Source organism: Embiotoca jacksoni, unplaced genomic scaffold (genome assembly GCF_022577435.1).
Source record: "Embiotoca jacksoni isolate LCO1_2020_lvr unplaced genomic scaffold, fEmbJac1.0.p SCAF_78, whole genome shotgun sequence".
NCBI classification, from domain to species: Eukaryota; Metazoa; Chordata; class Actinopteri; family Embiotocidae; genus Embiotoca; species Embiotoca jacksoni.
In genome coordinates this window covers 304,466-316,631 of record NW_027185434.1, presented here as the reverse complement: position 1 = coordinate 316,631, position 12,166 = coordinate 304,466, and the positions used below count along the sequence as shown (strand labels likewise).

General features: G+C 43.2%; 1 protein-coding gene across 3 annotated transcripts in view; it reads right to left on the bottom strand.

Moving 5' to 3' along the window:
• The window catches only part of mllt3 (MLLT3 super elongation complex subunit), a 27,996-nt gene extending 15,991 nt beyond the window's left edge, over positions 1-12,005 (bottom strand). For 2 of the 3 annotated variants that reach the window (XM_069177907.1, XM_069177909.1), the window contains exons 1-2: positions 11,886-12,005; positions 10,848-11,028 (exon numbers count right to left, since the gene is read on the bottom strand). In XM_069177907.1, the coding sequence (XP_069034008.1) occupies positions 10,848-11,028; positions 11,886-11,897 (193 nt within the window). In that variant the 5' untranslated portion in view covers positions 11,898-12,005. Of the gene's footprint in view, positions 1-10,582; positions 10,781-10,847; positions 11,029-11,885 lie in introns of those variants that run through there. The other variant, XM_069177910.1, reaches the window with a different exon arrangement.
• Positions 12,006-12,166: the final 161 nt, after the last annotated feature.

The window sequence follows — 12,166 nt, the reverse complement described above, 5'->3', positions numbered from 1 at the left end:
AGAATTAGAACTGAATGTCATATAATATGTAATTTAATGTAGTTTCTACTTGTTCTAGATCTATTAAATGACCCATTTGGTGAAGTCGGGTCTCTTTTGGTCCTTTTTGGTCGCTCCGAGCACCCGTACCGTAACACCACGGATAGTCACGCACTTACAATCCTAGAGGAGGCTAGCTGGACCGGTTTGGTTTGAACACATGACACGGAGCTAAAATGTTAAAAACACACGAGAACATGGATATCTTTGTTCATCAGATATCTTTGTTCATCAGATATCTTTGTTCACCAGATATCTTAGTTCACCAGATATCTTTGTTCCAACCAGACTGAACTAGCTGATCAGTTTAGTTTTTCTATTTTTCTGTATTTATTCAGTTGGAGACTAGAAATCCTCTCTGTTGCTAGGGTGGTTGCTAAGGGTCGGACTACTTCCTGGAGTAGGAAACATTACATACATAAGAGTCTATTGACGTGACTGATTGTTTTCTAGTTCTTAGTCATACCCAATGCGTTGCCATGGAAACAGGGATCACAAACAACAAGTTAAATATTTAGAGAGTGAATTGCTCCACAATATGAACAAATTTAGATGACATGTTTTATTTAGATGGTAACTTGTTGAATAATTACATAAGAGGGTTTTTAACATCGACCACATCACTGTCATGCCAATAATGACGTTAAAGCATCAACCTTTAACAACATGAACTTCACTTCTCAGATGCGTTTGTGTCCACAGGACCGAAAGGAAACGCAAGCAACTGACAGAATAGATGTAAAAACCAGCAGCTTCCTGATTGTAATATTATTGAAACAAAGCAACTACGTCACCAAGTTCCTACAACGTGCCGCGTCCAGCTGAGAACGCAGTTTACAGCTTGAACACACCGAGTCGTCCTCGGTGCCGTCCAGTGTTTGGCATCAGTTGAGTCATTACTTCGCTCTCCGTTTCATTTTGAAGCCCCACCCCCTTCAAGGGTGATCGATGGCTCCGCTGACAACGCCGAGGTTGACCTCACCGCCGGTGGCGGAGCCATCCAGAACCCAACATCACTGAGCAAACATGAGGGCTGAGAGTTAATGGTTCAATTAGACGAGCTGAAAGAGCCCATTCACCGAGGTGCCGACACGCCAACACATGAACTTTATATTTGGATTATTTTCACGGATCACCGGGGAGACGTGATGTCATGCCGATGCCGTTTAAATGACGCTGATGGTTTTTCTTTCTTTTTCAGGAACCATCAAATGAGCAGACTCAAAAAGAACCAAAGAGTTCATGAGAAGTTGATTCATCTGGTCTGTTCATTAGCTTTTAATTAATCCCTCAGTTAAATATGACAAACATTTCCCGGTTGGAGCTTCTCATGAGGATTTGAGATCGTAAACTAAAATCACAAGATACACAAATTAATGTCAAAACTTTAACACTCAGGAAAAAATCTTATAAAAAAATAAAAGTGGATAAATGTGTTTGATGTCCTGCAGCCACCTCGTTTTAAAAGCAGATCTCCTGCTAATATCATCAAATGAACCAAATACTAGAGATGAAAGTTGTTTCATTGATTGACAGAAAATTTACTTCATATATTTCGTAAAAAAGTATTTTTTTAAGCATAAAAAAAAATCTGCATCCTGTTTTTGTGTGTGCAGATTTGGGGGGCAGGTGAAAGTGAAGGAGAAGTCAGAGGAGAAACTCGGTAGTTCAGGTTGGAGGTTCCTAGAATGTGAAGCAGCGTCTGAGATGCACAAAGCGACCGCTGACCTGCGGCATGAAAACCTGCCAGCGGTCCCAGAAGCCTCCAGAGGGGCGGAGCCTCCGGTTGGAGCGGGATGCCAATCACAGAACAATGCCAGTCACTCTGTATTTGCCCTTTCTACACAGACTGCTTTGTAATGAGGCCGGCGAGACGGCAGGCCGGCCGTAAAGAAAAGGACAATACTGGAAATAAGGAATTCTTCAGGGAGGCTGGAGACACAAACATGAGCTCCTTCTGTTCCTGTTAATGTCTCGTTATTCTACCGGAGCCGGCGGTCGCAGCATCACCTGCCCAGTAGACGCAGCACGGGTCCACATGAGCACCGACAGCTTCACATTTCACATGGAAGGGGCTCAATCTTTAGATTTCAGTAATTGTTTTCTAAATCACACATTTTCCTGGAGTTGACGGAGACCAAACTGGAGCTAAAAAAGGACTTTGAATCGTGGACTCGGTCCGAGCGGTCGGTTGTTCAGCGTCTGTGGACACAACCGTCGCCAGCATCGATTAGTGCTGATGTAACAGAAGTGGGAAGTGATTCGCTGCTCAGCGGGGGGGAGAGTCGCCGGATGACTGAGCACAGACCTTTAAAAACAACCTCACACTGCGGTTTCCTCCGCCGTCCTGCAGGAACTCTGCCGACCCAGAAGACCTCACACTAATCCGCTAACAGCACGACCCGCCGACACAGACGGGTCGGACCTAATCTGACCAGAACACCAGACACTCGGCCCGGCTTCAGCTGGGAGGAGACGCAAACATCACATACTTCATCTGAAGGGTGAGACATGAAATATGTTTTCCACAAAGTGAGCTGAAGGTTCATTTGTAAGTTGAAGCCACGCGAGACGTCACAAACACTTTTATTAAAATCTAAATAAAACACTCTGAAGGCATTTTTGTGTCGTTATTATGCAGCAAAAAAAAATGTTTTGAAAGCAAATTTCTCACTGCAATCAAAAATCAGTTTGGAAGTAAAAATATATATAAAACTATTTGCATTGCAAACAAGTTGCTTTTACAAGTTTTGGTGACAGAATTAAGAATTTTTCTTATGAAACGAAACTTTTTGGCTGCAAATCAAATCATTTTATTCTCAGTTTATATTTTTACTTACGAACTTGATTTTTGATTGCAGTACCAGAAATTTGCTTTCAAAACTGTTATTTTTGCTGCATCATGAAGACACAAAAATACCTTGATAAAAGACTGAAACACATAAATGAATAATCATATAATATAAACAGCCTTTCAACAACATCTTGCAGCTCATGGTGTTGCTGTTCTGTCTCAAACTGGATTCATTTCATGCATCTTCATTACAGCAGCTGATAATCTGCTGAAACCTTCACAGCTCTCCTGTTTTTACAGACTTTTCCTTTAATCCCACAAGCGTGTAGAAGCTCGTCCGTCCGTCCGTCCGTCTAATATATATATCTGTTATGCGTCTCGTCGTGTGGAGACAACCCTCCTCCATCAACAGCCGGACGGTCGATAAGACGAGAAGCTGCGTGATCAGAACTTGTCCATGAACAACTCCAAATACATCTAGTGAACAGCAACAGCTGCCTCAGGAGACGGAGCCAGACGGAGGAGGACTGTGGTGAGATGGGGGTTAAGTTCAGGTCCCAGACCAGCAGCACACACAGACCTCCTGGGAACCATTCAGTCACCTGATCAAACCTCAGTTGAACTTTCTCAGGATATCAATATCAAGTTTTTGTACACAGAGTTTGATTTGGGGAGTTTATTTTCCGAGTTAAAGTACAGCTCGTGTTCAGGGATCCCAGTTCTTCCACCTTTAAATAAATGCACCTCTGGGCGGTTGTACTCTGTGATGAGGGGGCGGAGCATGACCCGACTCAGCTACGGCAGCTTTGGTGTGCAGAGGTGCTGTAAATAAAAGACAAATGTTTTATGGCAGGGCCGCGGAGAAAAGAGTGAAAGAGCTGCCGACAGACGCCCATATAAACCCGACTTCAGTAAACCACTTCCTGCAGCCTCCTTTCAGGGACTGAAGCGAGGCAGAGACGCCATTTACAGCTCAAGTCCTGTAATTCGGTGGCTGCCCTCCTCTCCCTCCCCGTCATTCTCATGCAGCAGCAGCGATGCAGCAGCTCCCCTCCTCCAGTTCACATCAGTGTACAGCAGGTTGTATTTCAGCATCACAGTTTAACTTTAACGTAGATGAAAGCTTCATTGTCTCAGGTCAGGCGGGAGTTTCTGTCCAAACTACATGACTCATAAGAACAAAGAAAGAAGACTGACAGCTTCGATGCTGATCAAATCAAAGAGTGTTAAAATAATGAAATCATAGCCTTGATGACAAAAAGAAAAACGTCCTCTTCTATTAAAACGTTGTATTCTACTGATGGATGATGATGACACCGTAAAACAAAAGCAACCCGACCACGCACCGGTGGAGGAGAGCGTCCTTCAGAGAGAAGGAGTTCTCTGCAGCCTCCGAGTTCAGCCGGAGGATCTGAAAGTGATGAGCAGGTCGCTGCAGCGACTCCACTTACATGGTATGTGCACACAAGCCACAAATTAAGGTTGAGCAGAGTTAAAAGATTTTAACGGAGCCAGAGGCGAGCATGTCGTCCCGCTCATTAAGGACTGGATGTGGGTGTGTAGGCGCTGCGAGCGGCTCACGCTGTCGCCAATCCGGCCTCCATAACACAGGCCTCTTTCTTTAAGGAAAGGAGATACTCGGCCTCAACCGCCGTTGTCTAGTTGGACTCCAGTTAGTAATTTTCTCTGTCACCGAGGAGGTCTTTAGAAAAGCCGCAGATTGGCATTCAGACGCTGTAAATCAGTGATAAAAAGGTCCAGTTTCAGAAGCTTTGAGTCACACGAGCAGCGAACAGCTTTGAGGGCAGTAAGAGGACACTGGAGACACAGGGCCTCATGCAGAGAGGGCTTCACTGCTGTGGAGGAGGTTTTCCTGCTTCACAACTTACGTTTGTGTTATAACCTGAGGCTCATTTTTCCATGTAAAGAACTGCAGCACAGAGACACTTCAGGAACATACCAGGATGACATACATCAAACTGTAAAGACAGCTTATAATGGGATCACATAAATACAACCGTTTCCACAGAAGTTGGGACGCTGTGTAAAATGTAATTGAAAACAAAATGCATTGATTTGCAGATCACATAAACTCCATATGTAATTAAAAATAGACCAAAGACAACATATCAGATGTTGATGCTTATTTTGATGGCAGCAACACGTCTCTAAAAAGTTGGAACAGGCTCAACAAAAGATTAGAAAAGTTGTATAAAGCTTAAAAAAATTTTTTTTTTAAAAACACCCCTCTGAAACACTGGGCAAACAGTGCAACAATTAAAAAAGATATAAAAAGAAGAGGTGAGGCAGCACAGTGGTAAACATGAATATCCCAAATTTTTCCAGATGTGTTGCTGCCATCAAACTCAAATAAAGCAGATATTTTTCATAAAACAATAACATTTCTCAGTTTTAACATTTTATGTTGTCTTTAGTCTATTTTCCATTAAATATGAGTTTATGTGATTTGCAAATCATTGCATTCTGTTTTTATCTACATTTTACACAGCATCCCAACTTGTGGAAAGGTTGTAGATTAAAGTCAGAAATATAATAAGGCGACCGTGGAGTTAAACAGCAGAAGAAACATATCGTTCAACTGCAGCCGAGGAAGTTTGTAGGAACAAAAATAATCAAACATACCGACCATTTGCTTTATCAGCCTCACCTGAATGTGTCTGTATGTAAAAGCTACTTTCATAAGTACATTTCATAAGTGCCCTCTACACACAAGCTGCAGTCATACAGGAGTTACATGATGTCGCTGGATTCATATTCTCATCTTCTGACTAAGATCCACAGCAAACTGGATTCTGGGAGCTCTAATTTATAAAGCACAAACATGTTGATGCTGCATTTTTCTCATATCTAAACCGGCACAGTGTAACATTAAGATCAGGCTGACAACAGATTGTTGTAGGTTTGGTTAAACTGGCCACGATTAGAGTCGAAAAAAGAAAGAAAAGAAAAAGCACCAAACACAAAACCACTCCAGCGCCTGTGGACCTTCGCTGCGCTGCACACATCACAAATCTCCAACCCTTTTCCCCGAGCTGGCCCATTTCTTTCCCATTACACCGTCTTACATCTTTCCATAAAAATGACAATCCTGTGAAATATCACAAACACCTTTGAAGAGATGCCATCTCCCGTGCAGATTAAATGGCCGCCCCGGCTCCAAATGAGGTGCTTAAGCAGCGTGAGCCGCTGCTGCCGATTGCCAAAATAACACCCCTTCACTGGTTCCAAAGAGCTTCTTTACCTCCATTTGTTCAAACCGCTTTGCCATTTGGCTGTCTCCATGGCGACGCCTCAACGCTGGCCCGTTAACCGCATGGCAATAATGAAGCGCGGTGGCAGCTTTACTGACTGATTCGTCATTAATCTTAATGTGTGTCTGGCAGCTCCTCTGAGCTGCACAACAAATCACTGCGAGCGTGGGAGGAAGTTACGCCTGCGCTCCCTCATCGCTTTCTCATTCTCACTGCCCTCCATGTTTTGACTGCTACACCTCGTGTGTGTTAAAAAAAAAAAACTAAGCAGAAAAGTGATGATTTATTGAGAAGAAAGTACCTTTGGAGCAACAGGGAAACCGCTGATGTGGAAAAGCTGTTTGAAACCTTATCAGCTGTCTGTAGGAGTCTACCGGTTCCAATATTTACCAGAGCAAACACAGCACAGCTGACAGAAATCTACACAACTGACGCCTCTTAAACCTGCAAGAGGCAACGACGCATTGCACGGTTTTAAAAGGAGCAGTGAGCAGGATTTAGTGTCCTCTAGTGGACAGGCTGAACATTGCAACCACCTGAACACCCCTTCAAGTGTGTGAGATAAAACCTCAGACTGTTTCATAGCTTCAGGTCTGTAAAATGGTTCCGATCCAGAAGTGTCTTCAGCTGCAATACCAGCGAGTGCCACTAGAGGTCGTCTCCAAAAAGCCTCCGGCTCCATAGACTCCCATTCAACTTCTCTCATCAAATCCAAAGTGAATAAAATGTGTCCATCAGTTATCTCGGTGTTGTTAGCTAAAGTCACTCCTTCTTCTTAGTTTTCTGGAGGTCCATCTGAAAATAATCCCTCATTCATTAGAAAAGAAGATTCAAGAAGACCTGTTTTTGGGGGCGTGTCTGTTTGATTGACAGGCCTGTGGTGCAGTCAGGTTACAGCTATCGGTGGGCGGGACGTAGTATCGTCAGGTTTCCAATCAGATCGGTCAGATCCACCGCTGGCTCCTCCCCCAGCTCGAACCATGATGCAAAGGTCACACACCAAACTTCCATTCATCTCGATGCTGGCAGTAATGGACAGGACCGATCCAGGTGGAAACGTCTCACACAGCTTGGATTCAACATGGGTTCAAATAATGACTCCATGTTTCAGTTTCTCATGAAAATGATGTTCAGGTCCATTTAGTCCTCCCAGGACCCTCTCCTCACGCTAAACATCCCGTTTCCAAGGCTACACAGCTTATAACCAATCAAAGCTACTCTCTCAGCGCTCCACAAATATTCCTCCCGTCCATAAAGGTCCTGACAGAGCAAACCTTTCTTTTTGGTTTTTTTGGGTAGTTTTCAGTGAAGAAAACCTGTAAAACTGAGTTTCTGTCTCCATCCTGCTCGACTGCTTCTCCGTATTCAAGAGCTGCAACATGAATATCAAAACAAAGGTGGGAAACATTTTTTATCATCAGATTTAATAGATAATAAAAACAGGAAAATGATCACAAATGGCTTCCTAAAGTTAATCTGGCCTCTGAAGAGCCCAGTTGGTTGGATGGGAACAGACTCCATTATTTGGGAATAGTTAACAGGCTTTTTAAAATGTGTGTATTCATATAATCACTTAATCATTATGTTGATTAAATGTCTGATACCAACCATCATTTCCACATTCAATTAATTTGCCAATTATTTTCTCATTTGCAATTTCTCTCATTTTGCCCAACCAACACAGACGTTCAGTTTTAAATCATCTGGCAGAAAAAGAGCAGCAGATTCTGAGAGATGCTGCTTTCAGGGAACATGTGCTTTATTTCCCCTTTAAGGAGACTGAATGATTCAAAAAACAGTTGCTGATTAATTTCATTTAAGATTCTCTGTAAATGTCAGAAATAAACGGTTCCTTAAAAAGTTGCATCAGTTCCACAGAAAGTTTGAGCTCAGCTTCTGCTAATAAAACCGATTTAAGAGTGTTTGTCTTTCAGGAAAAGGACAGTTTTTTAGAATTATTCATACATCCAATTATGGATTCATCTTTATCTTCAATTCATTGATGCATCAATAAAATTTACAAAAACGTGAGAAAGCAGGTGGCGAGAGCCTGAAGCCCAAAGATCTTCAATCTACTATCGATGATAAACAACATTTTACATCCGTCTTCAAATCTTTTGTTTTGTCTGATCAACACTCAAATATTCTTTTCATGTTGTCACAAAAGAAATCTGCTGCAGCGAGAAGATTCACCTACTCGGTTAAACAATAATTAAAAACTTCACTGATTATGGAGGATTTTTTTTTTTAATCATTTAGCTGTAATTCATACCGAGCTTCTCCTTGAGGATTTAATTTTTTACCACGTCGACACCTGAACGAACACCCTGAACAGATGCTTCCAAACCAGGAAGTCTTCGTCCTCATTATTTGCCGACAACCATGTTTACGAACAGAAAATGACTCAAAGCCCACAAAAGGCTTCGTATTACAAAACGAGGAAAAAGTAGCAGGCAGAGACATGAAGGACAGAAACAACTCGGTAAATGAACATATTTCAGTACACGAGGGTGGACATCATCTTTAATATATTATATTCTATAACTGGAAATCAACAACCAGCACTTCTGATATTAATGCTATTTGAAAGTTATTTCCATCTAAATCTGCCCTGTGAAAGAGTCGACGCGTGTTCGGTGTTATTTTCTTCCTTCTACGGAGCAGTTTGAACTAATAAACCTTCAGTTGTTCTCTGAACCGTTTCAACTGGCAAAATCCATCACATAACAATAACACTGTTGACTGTGTTCCTTGGTTGTTTGTATATAATATATATAGATATATACTGTATTGTATATACTGTATATACTGTGCATTTTATATTTAGATTTTTTTTTACTGCTATTTTATTGCTTTTCTATTATTCTATTATTATCTTATTGCTTCTGTAACGAAAAAAATTTCCCCTCGGGGATTAATAAAGTAAATACTTAACCTAACCTAGAGATCCCAGAGATCAGGAAGCACTTCGCTTCCAGATTTGTAAAAACGTGCCAGCTGCTGAGACGGGAACGCCACAGGAAGCATCTCACCGCGGGTCATCGTCAGAGACGTATTGAAGGGGAAGTATTCTGCCGGCCTTCAGCCACACGTCTCATTCATCAGGACTCGGAGCTAAAGAGACGCTGGAGACAACACCGGTCTGGTTTCCTTCTGATGAAAGGCCGGTCCTCCCAGCCGCCGGGCTCTGAAGTTCTTCCACCTCTCTGCTCGGGACTCAGGACGCTGCTCAACACACCTCGGACCAAAACCGCTGACTGGAACCACTCGTGTCTTGTAGCAGTGCCGTCTATTCACAACTGGATATAAAGATATAAAGCTGTCTGCTGAAGTCCTCCAACATCAGCAATCAGGCCACCAATCATACGGCTGAACATTTCCAACAGGCTCTGATTTGGACACATTTTAATAAACTAAACTTTAATAAACAGGCGGCAGCATCTTTACACTGCAGCGAGGGCGGAGCCACTCTGCAGCGGGGGCGGAGCCACAGTTCCAGAGAGAGTCTCGGTGGACTGGAGCGAACCCAAGAAATTATAATTATATTTAAATACTCAGCAGAATCAGAACCCAGGAGTCCTACCGAGCTTTAAAGAACCGCAGCATCTGCACCTTTAAAGGTGAAAACAGTCTTCATCCAACATGCAGCTGCAGGAACCAGAACAGAGTTCACAGTAATCAACAGTCCAACGCTGACTTTTCCCATTTTGAATATCTGTGTCCGACTCTCCAAATCCAAAGAAACTCTCAGCTGCTTTACCGCCACTTACAGTGATACTCAGTTATTCTCATTTCAATAAATGTCGGTTGAGGCACGATCACGTACTGAGGTAACACACCTTTGCAGAAACATCACGAAGGCACTGAGTTCAGCATCTGTGGCGAAACCCTGGAGAAAAAATAAAAATCAAACCGTTTTCCATCAACCAGCAGAGGTTGTTCCCTGAGTGGGCGGAGCTAATGACACTCCAGAGCACTTTGTGCAGCCTGGATGCCAACAGGGTCACACAGGCGACACGGTTCGGTCCTCTGGGAGGTGAAGTCCAAAAACACAAATGCAATTACCGTTTATCACCAGAGGTGTCGCCAAAGAGAACAAAATCAAGATCTTTGATATTGTAACTTTAAAGAGATGCTCCAGTGAAAATCCAGCAGTTAACGTGACCATGAGGTGTTTTTACTTGCTAGAAGACATCACGAGAGAAATAAGCAGCCAACATCTTAGCTGAGCATTTCTGTTGTAAAGCATCCCAGTTTCATTCGTCACACTTGTTTTTCTTGGAAAAAAAAAAAAAGTCTAAACGTGTAATTGTGATGAGAAGAGATGAGGTTTGAACAATGCAGAGCTTTCACGACATCAGAAACTCTTGTTTGGAAAGCTTTCAATTTCAAATCAACACGTGGATGTGGAGTGAAACTTAGAAGAAACACTGACATTAAACGCACCACAGAATCTACTCTGCTTCATGAATCTTACTTCATTTCCAACCTTTTCATTCTGTCCTCTGAGAACCACAAACATCTGGATGTGCACCACCAGAGACACGCATCGTTCTGCCTTTTCTCCACAACTCTGCTTCCTCCGCAGAGGTCAGGCAGCTCCACATCAGCTCTGGCCGGGACACATGAGCAGCGTGCAGGATTCAAACGGGCCATTTGTCCGCTGGCCTCCCGCTCCTCGCACATCACTGGAAACATGGAGAATCAGAAGCACCGCAGCAGAGAGGAGCAGCTCTTCTTACCTCTTTTTGGTTTGGGGAAGCTTTCATGCAGGTGAAAAACAACTTTCTCCACAAAGTGCTGGATGTTGCTGTGCTCCGGTCCTCGGACAAACACCATCCAGTCGTGGGTGAAACCTTCCACGGTGGGTTTCTTCCTGACCTGGGCACGATGACCGAGTTCTAGTTTCACCTGAACAGCACCCTGACGGACAAAACGAGTCTGGGTTACTGCTCACGGTCAAAATAATACCAGAAATTAATTTCGGGGACTAAAAAAAAATTATTTCTTAAACCAAGAATTCCAACAATGAAACAACGTGCAGCCTTTTCTCGTCTTTGATGCGCTGCTTTAACTTTCATTAAATCCATTATGTTTTCATTTCTCTTGCACGGAAAACAACGTGTCGAACTCCATTCAAAAATCGGAGCATTTAATTTAACACTGCACATGTACACAGCCACAAAGAACCAGGGCTGCTGTTTTACAGGAATGGTTCAAACCTACAGGTTAATGCTTCATACGTGACGCGTGCAGCTGCTCACATTTCCACCAACTTTAAACTACGAGCATTTGTTCTCTCGGGAGTTACAGTAAATACATGTTAAAAGATAACGCAATCAAAATAACCATAAAGTTAATATTTTCCCGATTTCTGAGCTGCTTTTTACTTCATGCATTGTGTATATCTTTATGCCGAATTTAAGAATGGATCGTAATCACGCTGAAATAGCCTGAAATATACACATTAACAAACGCGTTTTTGTGGGTAAAGAATAAACATTTCAGGTCCAAGGTCTTCGGGTGAAATGTGGCGTTACACGCTCCTTTCGGCCGGTAGCGGCTCGCATCGGCTCGAGCGGCCGTGCGGCGTGAAAATCCGCGTTTCGGAGGAAAAAAAAAAGAAAAAGAGGAAAAAAAAAAAAAAAGGAAAAAAAAAAAACCACCGACTCCTCCGGTGTGGCTCCGGTGTGGCTCCGGTGTGGCAGCGCAGCAAACGGTCCACAGAGATCCTCCGTTTGAGCGGACGGGCTCTGCAGAGCTCCCGGTGGGCTACTCACCGAGCTGGCCATCCTTGAGGCCCGCCGTCCTGTTAGTTCATGGAGAAGGAGTTGTAAACCCGACTAGAGGTGAGTACAGTGTGCCTGTGACGGCGGACATGGTCTCTCCAGGGTTGAAGTCAGACTCAAGACTTTCAAAGGCTCGCCGGCCGTCAGAGATCCGTAATGACCCGAGGAACTTCCGGTACCGACTTTCAAAATAAAATAAACGTTTTATGGGTTCCAGACAGACCCTCCGACCTCATCACAGAAGATTTCATTTATATTATATCAACTGTGTG